Here is a 21,994-nt window from a genome sequence, read left to right as displayed (position 1 = left end):
ACTTTTGGTTGTCACAACTGGGATAGCTACAGGCATTTAGTACCTGATGTACAGGGATGTTAAACATCCTGCATTTTAAACATCCACACAACGAAGAATTGACCTGTCCAAAATGCCCGTAGCACCCCTGATGAGAAACAATTTCGCATTGGAGAAAGCGTGTTATTTTAGGACTCTCATATTTTTACTTAGGGAATGAAAGAAAAAAATTGAATACGTCACTGGCAGGGAGGAGGGGAGGAAATGAACAGTTGTAGGTCACAGGATAGGAAGTTGCAGATATGTATGAAGCCTACAGATCATACAACACGAGCTCTGTAGTTAATAAGATTGTATTATATTCAAAAGTTTTGCTAAAAGAGTACATTTTAGGTGCTCTTGTCACACACACAAAAAGGGGTAACTGTGAGATAACTGATATGTTTACTTACCTACAGAAACCATTTCACTATATATAACATATCAAAACATCATGCTATACACCTTAAATATAGGTTTTTAAAAGGGAGAAAAAATATGTCACTGACAAACTTTTATGGCATTCAATAATTTAAAGCAAACATCAATTAAATGGCATACCATTATGTTTTAGAACTCCTACTATGTTTATTTACATTAAAACTTGTTTAAAGTAGAAATGTGATAAATATTTAAAAATATTTCCCATACCTCATACTTGATTAGGAAGTTATAGAGGGTCTCAACATCTTGATAATTACTGTTTGGGGCCAAAATCCTAAAAAATAAAATAAAAACAAAGGGGGGGGGGGAATAAATGATTTCAGAAAAAACCAAGACCTTGAACTTTCTCCCAACACATACCTATACCATGAGAGATAACTTACCGTTTGATAAGCTTAAAGGTTTATAGTATTTTTAAAAATCAATTAAAAATTATAAAACCAGAAACTTAATTCAACACAGGTCAACTTATTAAAATGTTTTTGCTTATTTAAATTCATACTTATAACATCAATTAATCAACAACTATAAGCATTCTTACACGTGAAGTTATAGCTCACATTTTAAGTTACAATAATACAGATTTCTCAAACAATAGAAACGTGAAGTGCATTTATACAGTCCTTGCATAGATAGAAATGTGAAGTGCATTTATACAGGCTATGCATAGATAGAAATGTGAAGTGCATTTATACTTCACATCTGTTAAGCTCCAGACAAAGCTTGAGTACTTCCCACAGAAATGTTCAACCAGTCCAGACAGACAACTGATGAAATCAGCCACTTAAAAGATATCCTAATAAAAGATTTTGATTAAATTCAAATAACATTGCTTGAACTATCAGCCTACAGCTCCACGAAAAATCAATAGATTATATAAATTGTTGAAAATAACACTTATTTACAAAAAAATAACAAATGACAGAAACAGAAATAAAACAACTTTTTAAATTTATTTTGTTGAGACCAGGTCTCACTCTGTCGCCCAGGCTGGAGGGCAGTGGTGTAATCATGGCTCAGTGCAGCTTCAATCCCCTGGGCTCAAGCGATCCTTCCACCTCAGACTCCCAAGTAGCTGGGACTACAGGCAAGCGCCACCAAGTTGGGCTAATATTTTTAAAAAATCATTTTTGTAGAGATGAGGTCTCCCTATGTTGCCCAGGCTGGTCTCGCATGTCTGGGCTCAAGGGATCCTCCCACTTCAGGCTCCCAAAGTTCTGGGATTATAGGTGTGAGCCATAGCACCAGGCCATAAAAACAAAGAAGGGAAGAACATATTTTTCCTTCTAGTGGTAAAGTATTAGTTCTCATTTTCTTATACTAAATATTTTTTCCATCCTTTCAGCATGAATACTGTTTTTCTTTTCAGAAAAAAAAAAAAAGGAAGTAAACCAGCTTGTCATTTTGGTACAGTGTAGTGCCTGTGAGTACTGTCTGCCTCAGCTGTGTGAGCTTTGTCTAGCTGTGTGACCTCTCGGGAGTTACTCAACTTCTATGTGATTCATCTTCTTATGTGTTAAATTAGGATAACCATCCCTACTTCATAGGGCTAGTGCAAGAATTAAATGAGTTACTAGAAGAAAAGTCATTACAACAGCATATGGAATACAGCAAGTACTATATAGTATATGTCAATTATAACAGTGACAGTAACAACTATCATCATCATCTAATACAGATGCTCCTTGACTTATAATGGGGCTATACCCAGATAAACCCATCGTCAATTGAAAACATCCTAAGTAGGAGTGCATTTTGACTTGTAATATTTTCAGTTTATGACGAGTTTATCAGAAGATAACCCTAACCCCATGGTAAGTCAAGGATGGTACTAAATGCTTTGCACCATCATAGAATTGAAAAATCCTAAAACATACCATTATAAATTGGAAACCATCTGTAGTTTCAAGCCATAAAGTACATAAACATTGATATAACCAATGAGAAATCAAGCCACCTTGGTTAATTTTTAAATTCCTCATGGCTTTTAACACTGTCTCTGGGTCTTTATGTCCTTGCCAATACTTGATTCTGTCAGACTCGATAATTAACTGTTCTCAATAATCTTAATTATATCCTTAGACTATTTGGCCTTTATTATACTTGTGGGAGAGCTTTTATAAAATGTTTTTCGGGACATAGTCAAATTTTTAAAGGTCCCTTGGAGGGGGCATATATACAGAACATCTTTAAGAATATACAACAACCTCCACAAGAATACTATTTCATAGAAAAAGTTTTTCTTCCAACAAGTAATTTTAAAATACACACACACACAAAAAATCTTTCAACCTCCCCAAAAAGCCCTGAGGAATACCACATAAGGAGAAGGGTCCATACATAATTTGCTTGGGTAATACATATGGAGAAGGATCCATACATAATTTGCTTAAAACATGAAGACAAAGTTCTCTAGATAAGTTAAACCAATCCTTTAGAAAGGCATTGGGAAACAAACTAGTGTGTTCTAACTTGATAACCAAGTGAAAACAAACTATCAGTCATGTGGAATAATTTATACCTATTTTTTTGTATGGCTTTAGAAATAATCTGAACTGTCCATAAAAGAGGGTGAGAAAATTAGATAAAACAAGATGTTCTATATTAAGAGGCTAGTAAGTTTAACATACTATATTAGACTCCAGAGAATGAGACAAACTCTAGTGAATAACGTCCAACCCTCACAGTGTATTTGATGAGTAAATAAAAATGTAAAATATGTACTCAAGATGCCCAGATCAGAACAAGGGACTCTTTATTTTCTTATTCAACAACTCTTTGAGACCTGGGCCCCTGGATACAACGCTGAATGATCCAGAGTAGCCCAAAGCCTCACAGTTCTAAAGAGCACATGAAAGAAACAAATCCTGACCAGGCACAGGGAGATAATAAAGGAAGAAAAATATCTCATTCTTGTCCATTTGGTCATCTCTTCCAACTCTTCAATGGCTACTTGTAAATAGATTAAGAAACACAGGAATTTTAAGTTTCTAAGAAAGAAGTAATTTGTTCTAAATGTAAATAGTTATTTCACAAAATATCACAGAATTGTATTCTAATGAAAAAAGGCTTATTGGGATCTCATCGTCATTCAGATATATTACTTTTATAATCAGATAAAAACTATATATGTTACTTTTTAAAACAAGGATATATATTATAGTATATGTGATAAAATTCGTTATTTTGAAAGATGGTTGGAGGTAAACCGAGCCCAGAATGGACTAAACAACTTTATTAAAATGCAGTCAACTTGGGGTTGAATTTAGACTTCATTACATCCTATGAACTCTGAATATGAGAGAATGGAATGTGGCCTGGCACAAAAAATTGCAAACTTTTACTCACTAGAAATACAGCTTGTTGAAAATACATAGAAAATAAAATAGAGAAAATGCCTTAGTAATTCCCCACACAAAAATTCTTGAGAGGTCAGCCTTCTCTAAAGTTTTCTCATTCTTTTTTTCTTATACCAGTATGAAGACAAAAGGCTTTTTGAATGAAAGTACTAAAATCACCCTTCAATGGCAACTCTTTAAAAAAAGAATGGTGGAATCAAGAAATTAGCCCTTGGGGAAAATATTTCTTAGACAATGGCCATTTTTTAAATTTATAAATATATTCACATGTGTCATTTAAAAAGAAATTCATAACAATCACATTAAGTATATATTAAACGCATATTTGCTCAAATGCATATGAAGCTATGAAATATTTTAAAAATAAGACATGGTCCATTATCCTCAAGTGGTTTATAATCTTAAAATTTCACTCTTAAATTCTGGAATGAGTTTTTGGAAACAGATGTTGAAGCAGGATGTAATCCGCAGCTCACAGCTGGATATGCTCTGGTTTCCTTTACGATAGCATCAATAACAACACATAATGAGTTACTGAACACATAAGTCTGACCCTGCTTTACATACACCATCTCCTTGAATTTAATTATGTAGCCCAGCTTTAACACCCTAAATTTGGTTTTGTGACCTTGATGAAGTTGCCTGCTTTTCTGTATCTCGGCTCCTTACCTGTGAAATGGGGATAAAGTAGTGTTCACCTCATAAAGCTACCGTACGAATTAAGTAATGCATCTACAGTGTTTAGCACAACACAGCGCACACAGTACATACTCAATAAATATTAGCTGTTATAATATAATAACCACTTTTCAGATGTAGAAACCAAGGTCCAACATTTTAAGATACTTGCCCAAGATTACACAGTGAGTGGTGGTAAATATTCAAATCTCCTTGGGTTTGATTCTGGGACTCATACTTTTCCCACCAATAAAAGGACAACCAACACCATTTTCTTGCCTTTAAATTATTTCACAAAATCAAATGAAATAAAGTCCATTTAAAATAGTTAAAGTATTGCTTTTATATGTAAGCAAAAAAAAAAAAAGGCTGTCTTTTATCAAATGCTTCTGGCAAATTATTTCATGTATGTTCAAACACTGATGTAGTTGTTTTACCTTTATCAGAGCCACAAAGCAAGTTGGTTAACAGAACTGACACTCACTAGAGGTCCTGACTCAGTCACATAGGCACTCTGAATATTCTATTTATCCATGAACAATTAGCATTAATGTTAATATGAATTAAACGAATTTCATTTCTATACAACTCAATATCAGATAAAAATCAATATATCTCTTTAAGAAAAAAAAAAGACCATGCCACTCAAGGTTTAAAAAAAATTTTCCCCCAAATGCCAGTCAAGGGAAGCAGTGGGAGTGGAGAAGAAATCTGTAACTGGTTGTGATAAACCGCCACTCAAGTTTTTACAGACAAAAGAGAATAATCTGACTAAAATTCTTAAATGATGCATTAAAATGGACTAAATTTTCCATCTGAATTTTAAAAATTCAAATAAAACATCTCCTATTTAGAAAAAATAAAGTTGCAGACTCAGGAACAAGGAAAGAAATCTAAAATATTCCAGTTTAATATTTAATTCTAGAAATTCAAAAAAGTGAAATATATTCTTGGATATTTATAAATAACGACTTACAACCCACAGAACTGAATAAATTGTGGTCCCTTCTGGCAAGACAATGATTTACATTAATATAATATTTAAAATAGTTTTAGAGTGTGTGAAAAAAAATGAAGTTTTAAAAGGAATTGCAAGAAGTGGAAATGTTTACTATTTTAAAAACTCACTTTTATATTCTCTATAGCTAATAAATGAATCAAAGTTTAAATATTATGAAGCACTTACATTGTTATTGAGGATAACAAAATCATTTATTGAGCATCCACTAAGTCCACTAAGTGCAAAGGACTGAATAAATGCTATCTCCTTTAATCTCTATAATTTAATAAAGCAACTCTTTCAACTCCATGTTAGGAAACAAACACAGAAAAGGCTAATTATTACCTAGGTAACAAAGCCAGTGAATGGATGGAACCAGAATTCAACTTCAGACCACTTTGAGGCTCAAAGTTCTGTTCTTCTCATTTTAATACAGTGACATGCCTGAACAGTATTATCAAATTGGATTCTGCTGATGATGAATTTAAGTTATGTTGCTGATAAACTCAGTGAAAATTTCTCAAATCCACAATGAGGAAACACTAAGGAAAAAAGTCTTGGATCTCAGAGCACTTTCAGGGGGGATTATTTATTTCAAGTAAAACTAAAATTATACATTTTCTATAGTTAATCTGGAAAATCAGCTATGCAAATGAGAGCTAGCCATCAGTCCTAGATTTTGAAAAAGAAAGCCATATATAGTTAAAATGGTCAAAGAACAATTAAACAATTTAAGCAAAATTAATTGTTGAAATTTTATGTTTCTATTTTTCCTTCAGAGATAAAAATTTGGAAGCTTATTATACTAATTACATATAGATTGACTATACTAATTACATATAAGTATTAAACATAAAAACCTTTGACAAAAGTTTGGACAAAGTTCAGAATTAAAATTTGATCTATTCAGAATACCAGAAATCTTTAATTTTTTAAGTTGGTGGTGGGAATAGGAAGAGTTTATAAGTAATTTTAATGACTATATTTCAAATTAACTTAAAAAGCAATTCTAGAGTAGGAAAATATCATTTGATAGTTAAAAGAACAGATTACATGTCTTAATGTTTGTTAGACATAAACATACATACAATTAGAATATACTAATAAACACTACAGCTTTCTGTTAATTTTGCAGAAGAGTTAAAACACAACATACACCATAAAAACTTCAACTAATCCTGCCTTTTATCTTGGGTCACCAGCCTATTCCTCTCCTGCATTTTCTTCATTAGCATTGAAACATAATAATATAATGGTTGTGATCACAGTCTCTCTGGAGCCAGCCAGCCAGAGTTAAAATCAGAGGTTTACTGCTTTCCAGCTAAGTGATATCAGATAACTTATTTTACCTCACTATGCTTCATTTCTCATTTGTAAAACAGGGACAACAATAGTACTTATGTCACAGGGCTATTAAGATGATTAAATGAGTTAACATAAGTAACACACTTGGAACAATACTTGGCCAATAAAATATTAGCTACTACTATTATTATTCTATCTCTTATCTTTGAAAACACCACAAATTATCACATAGCTTGTCAACTAAGAACCAAATGAACATTCAATTCAAGCTGTTTGGGGACTTGTTCTCTTCTCGTAAGGCATCTCCAGCAGTGAATTTTTATATCATTCTTATGAATAGTAATGGGCTTCTCTCCTTAGTCCTGATGTTGACAATAAACATCAATAGGAGAAATCAAGAAAAGTGAAAGGCAAAAGATGTCACTATATACTTAACCACATTTTTAATCCCTATCGATTATTGTAAAAAAGGTTTAAAAAAAAAAAAAAGAGCAACCAAGTGTGAACAAAACTATGATTGTTATCAGTGTTATCAGCAGAGAACCCAGCCTGTGAAATATTTTATGGACAGGAGGGAACACAGGAACTATGCCCTACCCACTGGCTACCAACCAGGTGAGGAGAGACTGTTTCACATTACCAGAATCCAGGAGCACACCCAGAGGTAAAAGGTGATACTCTGATAATTAGCTGCAGCCATATTACTGAACTTTGCTGAGTTGTGATGGTGGCTGTTGTTATGGGCTGAAGTGTGTTCCTCCAATATCGATATGTTGAAGCCCTAACCTCCAGTACCCCAGGATGTGGATGTATTTGGAGATAAAGGGTTTTACAGCGGTAATTTAGAGTAAAGGAAGCTATTGGCATGGGCCCTAATACAATCTTCTGCCAGGGTAAAAGATGTAAAATTCTAGTCCTAGTTTCATCTTTATGTGACTTTGGGTCAATCTATGGGAACTGAAATCAATGCCACAATTTATTGTTAGAAAAGTCATGAGAAGTGGACTGGAAATATTTGGAAATCTCTGACTGATGAAAAGACAGCTTGTGTTATCAAAAATCCATCTCATTAATTAGGTTTAGTGTTCAGTTGAAACCATCTTCAAAAAATCTTAAAACTATCTACAAAACAGCATATTATTATCTTAGCTAATGAGTCCATGTAGATAGGTGTTTTCAAGCCTCTTCTGTGATATACTGGGCAAGCGAAGGATGGATTCTCATTCATGACTAAAGAGACATTTTTGGCAAAGTGATCTGAGATGAGCTGGTAGAGTTAGGCCAGGGGATCACGGGGTCCTAACATCATTATTAAGGAAATTCTGAAAAACACCAGCCACAATGCACCCCAAGAGTTCATCACAACACTCTGAGTTTCTTCAAATCCAGCAGTTTTTTGTTATTGTCGTTACTGGGTATTGGCTGTTGTTATGGGCTGAACTGTGTTCCCCAAAAATGTGTATGCTGAAGCCCTAACCTCCAACACCCCAGAATGTGGATCTATGAGGAGATAAGGGCTTTGGAAAGGTAATTTAGAGTAAATGAAGCCATTGGCATGAGCCCTAATACAATCTGAATGGTGTCCTAACAAGAAGGGAAAATTTGGGCCCGGCACCGTGGCTCAGGCATGAGCTACACACCTGTAGTCCCAGCCACTCAGGAGGCTGAGATAGGAGAATCACCTGAGCTTGGGGAGGTTGAGCTGCAGTGAGCTGAGATCAGGCCACTGCACTCCAGCCTGGGCACAGAGAGTGAGACCCTGTCTCAAAAAAAAAAGAAAGAGGAAATTTGGATAAAGTGACACCAAGGATACATGTGCACAGAACAATCATGTGAATAGTCAGCCAAGCACAAGCCAAGGAGAGAGGCCTCAGAGGAAACCAACCCTGCTAGCACCTTAATCCTGGACTTCGGTTTCTAGAACTATAAGAAAATAAACATCTGTTGTTTAAGCCATTCAGTCTGTGGTATTTTGTTATGGTGGCTCTAGCTAACTAATATACAGCTGCTATCCACAGATACTGGTGGCCCAGCTTTGGGGAGCCACGTACCTCATGATTAGAAGCAAGATGGAGCATGTCCCAGAATATAAGAATGATGTGGAATTCACTGAGTAGTCAGTTGTTAAATACTTTCTTTGCTTTGCTTTCTAGCATTATGCTTCCTTGGATGATAATCTTAGTACTTAGGATGCTGGTACTGCTGGAGGCCAGTTCTATGATCAGGATTAACCATGTACTAAAGGGAGCCAGAAACAAGTATGACAAATGGGTTCATTTCTTTTCTACTTAGTGAGGCTCCAGTGAGATTCAAACAGGTCCTCACTAAGTCCTGTGCCCTCTATGAAACCAGATACTGCCAGCTAAATCTATACAATACTCACGATGATCCTAATACTCTATGAATGTTCTTCTCTAATTGATTAATCCTACCTCATTATCAGGTACCTACTATTTTTCCACTGTAATACGACAAATGGGATCACTCTAGTTAATAAGGAAGGAGCAACTGAAGATAAGAGCTGAGAGTAAAAGAAACAAAAAATCGTATCCTTCCACCATTTATTCATACTGCCATTAAGATCTCAATATACCCAATCAGGGCTCAGACACAAGCTTATTACTGCCTCATTACAAGCATACCTCACTAGATGCACAGACTGTTGACAATACATCAACAACATTAAAGAAATGTTCTATTTAGAAGAACCTCGAGGAAAAAAAATTTGAAGCATAAGAAAAATCCTTTTATTATACACATTTAATTGATCAACTTTGAAAGTGTACAGTTTTATATATTAGACTTTTCATAAAAACAGGACAAACCAAATCACAACATACTACCCCATACCCATAATGATGACTACTAGTTAAAAAAAAAAAAAGCATAAAATCACAGGCGTTAGTTAGGATGTGGAGTACTGTTGTTGGAAATTAAAATGTACAGCCAGCTGTGATGGAAAATAATATGGCAGTTTCTCACAATATTAAAAATAGGATTACCACATGGTCCAGTGTACTTCTGGCTATACACATAAAAAATTAAAAGCAAGGATTCAAATAGGTATTTGTTTATCCATGTTCAGAGCAGTATTATTCACAATAGTCAAGGGGTGGAAGCAAACTAAGGGTCCACTGATGCATGAATGGGGAAAAAATGTGATATACACACATAATGGAATATAGAAAGCTTTAAAAAGGAAGGAAATTCTCACATATACCATAACATGGATGAATATTCAAAACATTACACTAAGTGAAATAAGCCAGTCACAAAAGAACAAATAGTATATGATTTTACTTATATTAGGTACCTAGAGTAGTCAAATTCAGGTGGTTGCCAAGGGCTGAAGCGGATGGAAAACTGGGGAGTTAATGTAATGGGTACAGAGTTTCAGTTTTACAAGATGAAAAGAATTCTGTGGATAGACAGTGGTGATGGTAGCACAAGAGCAGGAATGTTCTCAATGCCACTAAACTGTACACTCAAAAGTAGTTAAGAAGATAAACTGTAAGTTAAACGCATTTTACCACAATTAAAAATTTTAAATATTAAATTTTTTTTAAGGAGGGAAAATAAGGAAAATAATTTCTTGATAAAAGAAAATAAGGAGGTTTTTAAGGAACCAAAGACTTTGTAGAATTACTGTGGGGAAAGAGTCAAGAAAAATTTCATGTGTCATTATTACAGAATCACTTTTGCACTAGTATTTATATTATTATGAATGATTTTATCTTTTCATGTATAATCTAAGAAACATTTATACTACTGACTTGACCCTTTGTTTTTCCAAAGAAGTCTAATATCATAAACACAACCCTTTTACTTGACCTTGCGATCTCCTCTAGCTACAATTACGTTCTTTTGCTATTTCTACTTCCTCACTTCCAAGTCACTCCTTGGCCTACTATCTAACATTTGCCCCAACATTCTCATGACACTGCCACCACCAAATTCACCAATGACTTTTGTGTTTTTCAATCTAATGGACGCTTTTAAAACATATCTTATTTGGCCTCTCAGTAGTAGCACGATGCTGTTAAAGATTCATTTTCTTTTGGAACTTATTCATTCCTTGACATTTGTGAAGCTAATCTCATGAACTTTTCCTTCTACTCCTCCTCTTCAATCCTCATTAATAGTTCTATAGTATTAAAAAAGATTAATTTACCTACACTGCACAGCCATTGACCAGTAAAATAAAAGCATGAGTACTCTAGCACCATTTAAAGATAAATGTCTTGAGTTCTCTCATCCTGTACCTACCCTTATCCTTTGTTCTCCAATCCTTTCCAGTGTCTTCTAGACTCCGTCCTGGTTTTTACCTCAAATTTCTGGCATCACACATTTGCCCCTTGGGCTAAAGGATGATTTCCCATATCTTTAGCATCTCTTTGGTACTACCTAAGCCATCATGTTCACTCATTCTCTAAAATAAATAACCATTGTTTTCCTTTCCCATCCTAAGCTTAAAAACAACTAGTACGCTTTGTAAGTTCCACAGCATTTCTAAAGTACTCACCCATGCCTCTTGCTGTATAACAGATTAGATTAATACCCACTCTAAGAGATGGCTTGCAGATGTACTGCTGATAGAACCTTAGTGACTATCCACTTCTAATCAAGGTCATCAGGGTATCTCTTTAGGGAAATATGAATGTAAAGTAAGTACTATAAAGAATCTTGAAATCTGTCCAATTATGTTTTAGATAACTTTACTAAGCTGACATAATTGACAAGAAGTAAGTGGTCTACATAGAAAAACGGATTCAAGAACAAAAATTTCCCTATATAGGAAAAAGGCTGCCCTATTTGGCAAATAAAGCTTTATAGTAGAAAAGAGAGTACTTTAGCTTGAGGTCAATGTCCCCAGGAGTCAGCAAGAAAACTTTGATAGTAATCTAGTTTGCAGTGTAAACTTCCCTCTAGAAGTCACTCAATTTATAAATATTTTGGTTCAGTTGGCAGTTACTGTTCTCAACATAAAAGTAAGTGGGCATTCTGACGTATCAGCCTCATTCTGTTCAAATCTGACTATTGTGAATCTAAGTTCTCAGTAAACTGGTAAAATACAATTCCTAAACTTGCAAATCTGGGGACTAAACTCTGTACCTATGACTCTGCAATTATGGTATGAAGATTCAAATGACCACGTAGTTTCTTCCTCTCTATTTATTCCTGCACGTATTGATTGCTGATTGTATGTTAACTACTGTGTGAGATGGGAATATATCAAAAAGCAAAATATTTCCTTCCATTAAAGAGCTTCCAGGGTAGTCTGTCTTTAAAACAGGTAACATAAACAAGAGAAAGGCAGCACATGAAATTGATTAATATTGGTTGACTTTGAGGAGGAGAACAGGGAGCTGAAGTAAAAAGGGTGAAAAGAAAAACTTGCACCTTTTATTTTAAAATAACATAAAGGTATTATGTACATTTTAAGTGATCAAAAACTTTCTAATTGGGTAGAGATTTAGTGAATCAGAAAATAAGCCTGAGGAAATTATTCAGAAAGAAACATCAATGAATAAAAGAGATGAAAAAAAAAAAAACAGTCAAGAAATACGGCTGATAGAATGCGGACAGCCAGGAATAGGAATTCCATATAAGAGAATTAAGGAGTATGGGAGAGGCAATATTTGGAAAGATGAAGAGTGAGAATTTCCAGAACTGAAGATGTGTCTTCAGACTGAAAAAAGCATATCACATCTCAAGAGAGATAAACAAAACAAAATCCATACCCAGATATAGTGTGATAGGATTGTAAACATAAAAGATATAGAGAAACATCTTGAAAGCATTCAGGAGAAAAGATGGCATTAGCTACCAAAAAAAGCAATATGCTGACAGCAGACTTCCCATTTCCAAGATGACAGAAGATAATAAAATTATATTTTCAAACTACTCAGGGAAAATAATAGTCAATCTAGAATCCATACCCAGCAAAATTATCAATCAAGAATGAAAGCAAAATAAAAACACGTCAGTCAGAATAAGAATATTTACCATTAACAGATCTTCACTGAAAGAACTACTAAAATTTTGCTTCATTGAATAAGAAGCTGAATCCCAGAAGACGAGTAAAATGAAGGAAGCAAGGGAAATTTTTTAAAAAACTAATAAAGCATGATAAATAAGCATGACAAAGCTAAACACAACAAAAACTATTTTATATAGTAACAAATAATTTGGGGTGGTGATTTAAAACAACATGGAACATTATATAATGCTAGAAAATAAAGACAGGAAAGATGAGAGGAGGGAGATCAGAACTCAAAGTGTTCTAAGATGCTTGCTATATTCAGGATCTGAACAATACTGACACCTTAGACTTTATAAATCAAGTACACATTTATTAAGTTAAAAGTAACAATAATAATGAAACAAACAAAAGGTACAACCTCCAAACTAGTAGAGGGATAAAAAGGAGAATTAGAAAAACTAACAACAGTATATCTTGACCAATCTAATAAAAGGCAAAAAGAACAAAGAAAAAGTATGATAAAGAGGAAAGACAGGCTGATTCAAGTGTAGTGGTGTTTACAACTAATTGACCACAACCAGTTACAACAGATTTCTTTGTTCTTTCTCCACTCCCACTGCTTCACTTGACTAGACTTTAAAAAAATTAAAATAAAATAAAACCAAGAGGAAAGATTTTTAAAATAGTAGAAATTAGTCCAAATACAATATACCAATAATCACAATAAAAATATATAAATTGTTTTACTTATCAAACAAAAAACAAATTGTCAGATTGGATAGATAAAATCTAGCTAAAGAAAATAATGACTCCAAATGGTTGACGATAAAGGAAAGAAAAAATACTAATAACAACAAAAAGCTGGTCTAGCAGTATTAATATACGACAAAACAAACTTTAAGGCAGAAAGTCTCACTAGTAGTAAAGAAGATCAATTCACCAGAAAGATTTAACCTCAAAATATGCAAAGCAAAAATTGACAGCATTACAATAAGAAACTGAAAATCCCACAATTACAGGAGATTTTTAACATAAATCTGATCAAATAAATCATAAAACTGATCAAACAGACAACACTCAGCAAGCATATAATAATATGGACAACACAAAATCAGTTTTTTTCTTTAGGCTAAAGTGAAGCAGTGGGAGTGGAGAAGGAACAAAGAAATCTGTAACTGTCTGTGATCAATTAGTTGTAAACACCACTGCACTCAGACCAGCCTGAACAAACTTAATCTAATGGACACATTTAGAATTGATGTAGTTTTATAAAAAATAAAAGGAAAAAACAGAAAGCAGTTAGGTGGCACCAGTTCAGGTTGTTGTGGGTTTATTTATTTACTTTTTTTAGGTTTTCTTGGAGTCTGATATTTGCATCTTGCAAATTCAAACCACATATGCTCTTAAATAAAAAACTTTTCCATGCACACCACCATTAGGAAGAGCATCATTAAATCACTAACTTCTAAAGCCATAAAAGGATGCTTTTTTAGTTTCAAGAATTTAGATTTACTAGAGATAGCCTATATTTAAGTATATCAACCATGTCAAACAAAGAAAAATATTTCCAGGCCGGGCATGGTGGCTCATGCCTGTAATCCTAGCACTTTGGGAGGCCCAGGAGGGCAGATAACCTGAGGTCAGGAGTTTGAGACCCGCCTGGCCAACATGGCGAAACCCCATTTCTACTAAAAATACAAAAGTTAGCTGGGCGTGGTGGTACATGCCCCTGTAGTCCCAGCTACTTGGGATTTTGAGAAAGAATAATCACTTGAACCCGGGAGGTGGAGGTTGCAGTAAGCCGAGATTGCACCACTGCACTCCAGCATGGGCAACAGGGTGAGACTCCATCTCAAAAAATTAAATTAAATTAAATTTAAATTTAATAAAATAAATTATGAGTTTTAGACTTTTGGAGTCTAAGCTGAAAATTCACAACTGAACCAAGTAATGGGCACAAAGGAGTTGGGATGACCTCACAAAGGGAGAGCGGAGTATAGAGAGGAAGAGGAGTGGTAGGCTACATCTGGTGATACATGTAGGAAATGTTCCAAAATTTTCTTCACTTAGCAGTGTAAGAACTATTTAATATTTACCATTAACAGGAATGGCAGGAAAACATGGTCTAAAGATGAAGACAATAGCTTTACCGTAAAACCTTTTGTTGAGACTCAGAAAGAGCTAAAGTGCCTCTTAGAATCATTCAGATACACAAAAGGCCTTTTAAGTGTCTTAAGATTGTGTGCCTCTCACATTCTTATGGTGACAGCTACTAGGGAGGCTGAGGCGGGAAGATCACTTCAGCCTAAGAGTTATGCAGTGAGCTATGATGGCATCACTGCAACCCAGCCTGGATGACAGAGTGAGACACCAGTCTTTAAAAATAAATAAAACAAAATCATTGCCCATACGAGTTCAAAGGGAGCCCAAGATGAGAGGGTGGTTTATCTCAAAGAGATTTGTGGTTGTGACTTTTGTCTAACACGGTGAATATCAATAAAGATTCACAGAAAACAAACAGCTTTACAGGATTGTTCTGGTAAAAGTACTACCACTTGGAATAAAAGAGACAGAAATAATACAGAATGAAAAAGGTCTTTGGAATCCCTACCTTTTACGGGAAGGACGCAGCTTGAGGAGGCTCCTCAACTGCAGCTTCCTTTTCTTACGGAAAAGTAAATCAGAAGCCAAAACCAAGAGCCCAGAGAGCAGAGACAACAGCAGAGGTGAATAACTGCCAGGCAGTCAGGCTGAGCCCTTATAAAGTACATGCAACATGTGCATGGCTGGATTTTAGAATTGCTAGTGATTTCCTGTGCCCCTTTTGGAATACGAATGTTGAGAGTATTTATAAACTACGGGGTAGGTGGTGGGGTATTAGTGTGTCTCTTTAGTTCATAGTACTTCCCATCTAGAGGAATGGTATTCAAGGAGCTCTGCTGAAGGAGCCACACCTAAGGAGCCTCACCTCAACCACACCTGGACCTGATTCAAATAATGAGATTCTGGACTTTAACCTAATCCTATAAAGGGATAAGACTTGGGGATGCACAGGTCTTGTAAGTTGGAGGGATGTAAACTGCTGTGACCTCAGGGGAGACTGTATTTTCCAAGACAGCCACACAAGATCTCTCATCCCACATGTTCTTACAGTAACACTGGCATCCCTATTAACAGGCAGGCCCCTCAACCTAGGCAGGTCTGTGACTGTAGGGGAAATGACACTATATGATTTCTGAGGCAACACCAAAACAGGCAACATAGCTTCCACCTCATATTGTGGGACACTTGGAAATCAGCCTGCAGCCTGTGACGAAGCTCAGGCTACATGAAGATGCCACATATTGGCGTTTCGCTTGAGAGGCAGCATCAGCCAGCTTCAGAGGTATCTACAGACACTATCTGAATGCAGCTACACAACAAATCTCAAGTGAGAATTTCCAAGATGAGTCTAGTCAACTCCCCAAACATTACGAAAAACAAATAATTGGTTGTTACTGTTTTAAGCCAATAAGTTTTGGGGTGATTTGTTATACAGCAATAGATACCAGAACATGAGAGTAGAGGTAAGGGAAATCAGTCATTAGCTAGATAAGCCATATGGTATGTCATTTCTTTTACAGCTAATCTTTTGATTGGTTTAGCACAAAAAAACTGCTGAACCGCTTTTGTCTTTATATATATATTTTTTTGCTTAGTCATACCTTCACTAGCTTTTTAGTGAAGGATCCTTTTAGTGAAAGTTCTACTGCATGTAGTTAAATGAAGGATATTTTCCATATCTCAGTATGAAGAGAGGAGGGAGATCAGTATCTCCATTGATGTAGACAGATATGACAGTGACAGCAGGAACCATCACCCCAGAACCAATGAAAGACACAGGCCAGAGGTGGAGTGCAGAAATCCAAAAGGAATACATAGGGTATGTAAACAATGGTTCCTCCCCAGGTGAATCATTCCAGCACAGAGGTTTCTAAGTTGAATAATTAACATATTAAATTTCTGAACATGGACTTCTATTTAGAATGACTTTCAATATAAAGCTGAAAATGTATGATATGAAAAATATGTTGGCCTGGATCATAAAATCCTATCCCTGCAACTTCCCTGAAAATCCATGTATTTATGAAAAAATTAATTATTGGTTAATTGTATTGAATGTAAGTTGAGTTTTGTTTTGTGTGAGAACGTTGTTGTTTGCATGTTAGTCCCTAAGATTAAACATGTAAGGAAAGAGTACAATTACAGTTTAATTGGTGGAAACACACTGAACTAAAGATGCCCTCCGCTTCTATATGGAATATATTACAGGGTCATATCCACTTCTCTTAATTGTTCACAACTGTTTCCAAGCAATCTGAAGGAACTGTTGAGTTTTTGAAAATAACCATAGTAATCATGTACTATGATCCTGTATTGCAGAGGGAATCCTAACAAAGCACCATGAATGCAGAGAGTTTCAAAACGCAAAAAAGCCTGAAATAACTATTAATTTAGGCAAAGGAAGAAGAGACCCGAAAGAAAGCGCTGTCACCAACTCATACTGTAATAGCAAATAAACAAATAGTCTGCTTTTTAGGAAGAAAAAAAAACACTTCTAGAAGCAAATTAAATGAAATTTAGTTCCATGACTCAAATATTCTATTTTTATTTTGTAGCAGAGTTTGTTGAAACCTAAATGAAAGCTTACCCAGAAATCTCATTTATTTCTAAAACAAACAAAGGAGAGCCATCCATACTGAAGCAGAGTGCAGGTCTGGAGAACAATGCACTCAGCCTTCTTTATGCTTTCCCCTATGTCACCCTGAGAATCCAGACAGACCTCTACTGAGCCAAACTGAAAATTTCCATGTATTAAGTTTCAGTACAACAAAATTTCCCTTATAATTGAGGTAGCTTCATCTTTATGATACATAAATACGAATCTCACTGAGAAATTAAATAGCTAAACAACTTTTTTCCTAAACAACTTTCAACGCAAAAAATGAAAGAGCAGAAATAGGTCTAGAGAAAGCCTAAAGCATCAACAGTTCATTTGTCCAGTTACACATCCCACTATTTAACCTCCAGTATTTCCAACTGCTCTAGCTCTACTTTCCTAACATTCTATCTTCCCCTTTCTTCTATCCTCTCTGAACTTATGCCTTTAGTTTAGTCCATATGTCAGACAGCCCCAGGTCACACATATTGAAGTATCCAGAAGATAAGGTGGGAGTTCTGCATTAGGGAGGAATGGAGAGGTGTGGGCTGATTTATTGGCTTTCAATGTTCTTCAAGGCACTGCATTTTACGTATGTCTGGTTAGATGATTTACAGATTATATTACTTATCCAATTAACCTTCATCAAATGGGTAACAGTTTCAAGGATTCCAACAAGAAACCTAAGGACTGAAGGTAATAACGATAAGGAAATCACACGGAATCAACAAGAAAAGAGCTGATGCTACTATTTTTAGTTTGAGCATTTACCAGTCACAACAGAATGTAAAGAAAAATGATCTTAGATGATCTTTTAAAAATTAGCCCCTGGTCAGGCATGGTGGCTCACACCTGTAATGCTAACACTTGAAGAAGCTGAGGTAGAAGATCACTTGAGGCCAGGAATTCAAGACCAGCCTGGAGGACATAGTGAGATCCCATCTACCAAAAATTTAAAATATTAGCCAGGCATGGTGGAGTGCATCTGTAGTCCTTCCTACTCAGGAGGCTGAGGCAGGAGACTCACCTGAACCCATGAGTTCCAGGCTGCAGTGAGCTATGATCACACAACTGCACCACAGCCTGCATGACAAAGTGAGACCCCATCTATTTAAAAAAAAAAAAAAAAAGCTCTCCAAAATATTAACATAAGATATACAAATTAAAGGATATGACCAGGTGCAGTGGTTCATGCCTCTAATCCTAACACTTTGAGAGAGTGAGGAGGGTGGATAGCTTGAGCCCAGGAGTTTGAGACCAGCCTGGGCAACATGGCAAGACCCGGTCTCTACAAAAAATACAAAAGTTAGCTGGGCATGGTAGGGTAGGCCTGCAGTCCTAGCTACTTGGGAGGCTGAGGTGGGAGAATCACGTGAGTCATGAAGTGGAGGTCGCAGTGAGCCGTGATGATGCCACTGGACTGCAGCCTGAGGAACAGAGTAAGACTCTAAGAAAAGAAAAAATAAAAATTTAAAGGATGTGATACTAATCAGGATAGATCTGTCCCTCTGGCCATTTCTCCAACTACACTGGCATTTTAGGCCTGTAGAGATTAGCATTAACTCAGAGTCAGTATGTAGTAATCCCCTAAAAGGTCTAAGTACAGTTAGGCACTACACAATGACATTTTGGTCAACAACGGACCACATATATGACAGTGGTCCCATAGATTATAATGTAAGACTGGGCATGGTGGCTCACACCTGTAATCCCAGCACTTTGAGAGGCCAAGGTGGGCAGATCACCTGAGGTCAGGAATTCAAGACCAGTCTGGCTAACATGGTGAAACCCCGTCTCTACAAAAATACAAAAGTTAGCCGGGCATGCTGGTGGATGCCTGTAATCCCAGCTACTTGGGAGGCTGAGGAGGGAGAATCACTTGAACCTGGGAGGCAGAGGTTGCAGTGAGCCGAGATCCTGCCACTGTGCTCCAGCCTGGACAACAGAGTGAGACTCTGTCTCAAAAAAAAAAAAAAAAAAAAAAAAAGATTATAATGTAAGATTATCAGCAAGAGTAGAAAAAAAATTATACTGGAACCGAAAAATTCCTATCACTTAGTAACTTCCTACTAGCACAACTCATTACTCATGTGATTGTGGTGATGCTGGCATAAATAAACCTACCACAGTGCCAGTTCTCTAAAAGTATAGCACATACAATTAAGTACAGCACATCATACTTAATAATAATAAATAACTACATTACTGGTTTTTTCTGTATTTACTATACTATACTTTGTATCATTATTTTAGGGTATATTTCTTCTTATTATTAAAAAAGCTAACTAAAAAGAGACTCGGGTAGGTTCTTCGAGAAGTATTCCAGAAGAAGGCATTGTTATCATAGGAGACAGCTCCATGTGTGTTACTGTCTCTGAAGACCTTCCAGTGGGACAAAACATGGCAGTGGAAGACAGTGACACTGATGATCCGGACCCTGTGTAGGCCTAGGGTAATGTGTATGTTTTGTGTATTAGTTTTTAACAAAAAAGCTTAAAAAGTAAAAAGTACATAAAAATTTTTATAAAAAGAAAAAAGCTACAGAGAAAGGATATCAAGAAAGAAATTATTTTATACAGCTGTACAATGTGTGTGTTTGTTTGTTTTCTAAGAAGCATAAATTTGAAAGGGGTGGTCCTTTTTTAATTGTATTTTTAAATTTAAAAAAATTGTTTTTAGAGACAGGGTCTCACTCTGTTGCCCAAGCTGGAATGCAGTTATGCAATCATAGCTCACTGTAACCTTGAACGCTTGGAGGGGCTCAAGCAATCCTCCTGCCTCAGCCACCCAAGTAGCTGAGACTATAGGCACACACCACCATGCCCAGCTAATTTTACTTTTTTGCAGAGACAGTGTCTCACTATGTTACCTAGACTAGTCTCGAACTCCTGGCTTCAAGCAATGCTCCTGCCTTGGCCTCCCAAAGTGCTGGGATAACAGGTATCGGCCACCATGCCTGGCCATTGTTTGTGTTCTAAGTTAAGTGGTTATTGGAAAAGAGTCAAAAAGTATAAAAAAAAAGTTTATAAAATTAAAAAGTTATAATAACCTAAGGTTTATTACTGAAGAAACAAAACATTTTTTAATTGAGTGGAGTCTAAGTGTACAGTGCTTATAGTCTATAGTAATGTAATATCCAAGGCCTTCCCATTCACTCACCACTCACCCACTGACTCACCCAGAGCACTTCCACTTCTGCAAGCTCCACTGTGGTAAGTGTCCTATACAGGTATACCATTTTTTATCTTTTATACCATATTTTTAACCATACCTTTTCTATGTTTATATATGTTCAGGTACACAAATACTTACCATTGTGTTACAATTGCCTATAGTATGCACAGTAGCATGCCATACAGGTTTGCAATCCAGGAGCAATAGGCCATTTACCATATAGCCTAAGTGCGTAGTGGGCTATTCCATCTAGATTTGTATAAGTACACTATATGAAGTTCACACAAGAACATGTATCCCCATCATTAAGAGATGTATGACTAGCTGGGAGCGGTGGCTCGTATCTGTTATTCCAGCACTTTAGGAGGCTGAGGTGGGAAGACTGCATGAAGACAGGAGTTCAAGACCAGTCTGGCCAACATAGTGATACCCCATCTCTATTTTTTTTAAAGAAAAAAAATTATATATATTAAAAAAGAGAGAGAGATGTATGAGTGTATTTCCCTTTCTCTAGAATATAGGTAGCATGGTCAATGGATGAAAGTCCATTAAAGAAGGCTGATCAATACACTCTATACTATTTTACACTCCAGTAGTATACAAAACTGCTGACATTTTCAATCAATATTATCAGTAAGATTTATATAAAATCTGTGTAAGTCACTATCTTTAATAATAAACATAATTTTGATTATTTTATTTGTCTTAGTTCAACAATTTGGCTGGGGAAAATATATAGCTACATGCTGTCAAAAATAATACATTAATTACATATTTAAACAGTAATAAACTAGCTTAATGTTAGCAAAAAAAAAAGGTGACAATTTAAACTTATAGTTCCAGTTGCCTTATTGTTAAGAGTAAGTGTATCTATTGATTCTAAAAAGGTTTAATATGCCTTTTTAACAGGGATTGGCGCATCAAAATGTTTAATAATTCCAGAGTAGACAGTTAAGTATTTACTGAGTACTCTCTATGTGGAAAACACTGTCCTGAGTTAGAATCAACCTTTTCATATTATTGGAAAACACCCTTGAGGATATTGTATCACCTCTCACTAGTGGCAGCTGGTTGGCCTACTGTGGTGCTAAAAGTTCTTTAGAGGCACAAGTGTATATTTCCCAAAATAGATAAAATTAATCCTAGGCCAGACATGGTGGCTCACACCTGTAATCCCAGCAGTTTGGGAGGCTGAGGAAGGTTTATTGCTTGAGTCCAGGAGATTGAGACCAGCCTGGGCAACATGAAGAAACCCTGTCCCCACAAAAAGTGCAAAAAATAAGCTGCGTGTGCTGGCACATGCTTGTAGTCCCAAGTACTCCACAGGCTGAGGT

General features: G+C 35.8%; 1 protein-coding gene across 7 annotated transcripts in view; it reads right to left on the bottom strand.

Annotated features, from left to right (window-relative positions):
- SWT1 (SWT1 RNA endoribonuclease homolog) overlaps positions 1-21,994 on the bottom strand; it is a 125,637-nt gene that overhangs the window by 20,292 nt on the left and 83,351 nt on the right. For all 7 annotated transcript variants that reach the window (XM_023203437.2, XM_023203435.2, XM_023203440.2 and 4 more), the window contains one exon: positions 670-736. In XM_023203437.2, the coding sequence (XP_023059205.2) occupies positions 670-736 (67 nt within the window). The remainder of the gene's footprint in view (positions 1-669; positions 737-21,994) is intronic.

Source organism: Piliocolobus tephrosceles, chromosome 1 (genome assembly GCF_002776525.5).
Source record: "Piliocolobus tephrosceles isolate RC106 chromosome 1, ASM277652v3, whole genome shotgun sequence".
Lineage (NCBI taxonomy): Eukaryota > Metazoa > Chordata > Mammalia > Primates > Cercopithecidae > Piliocolobus > Piliocolobus tephrosceles.
Note: the sequence above shows the minus strand (reverse complement) of the source record. Positions and strands in the feature narration are given on the sequence as shown.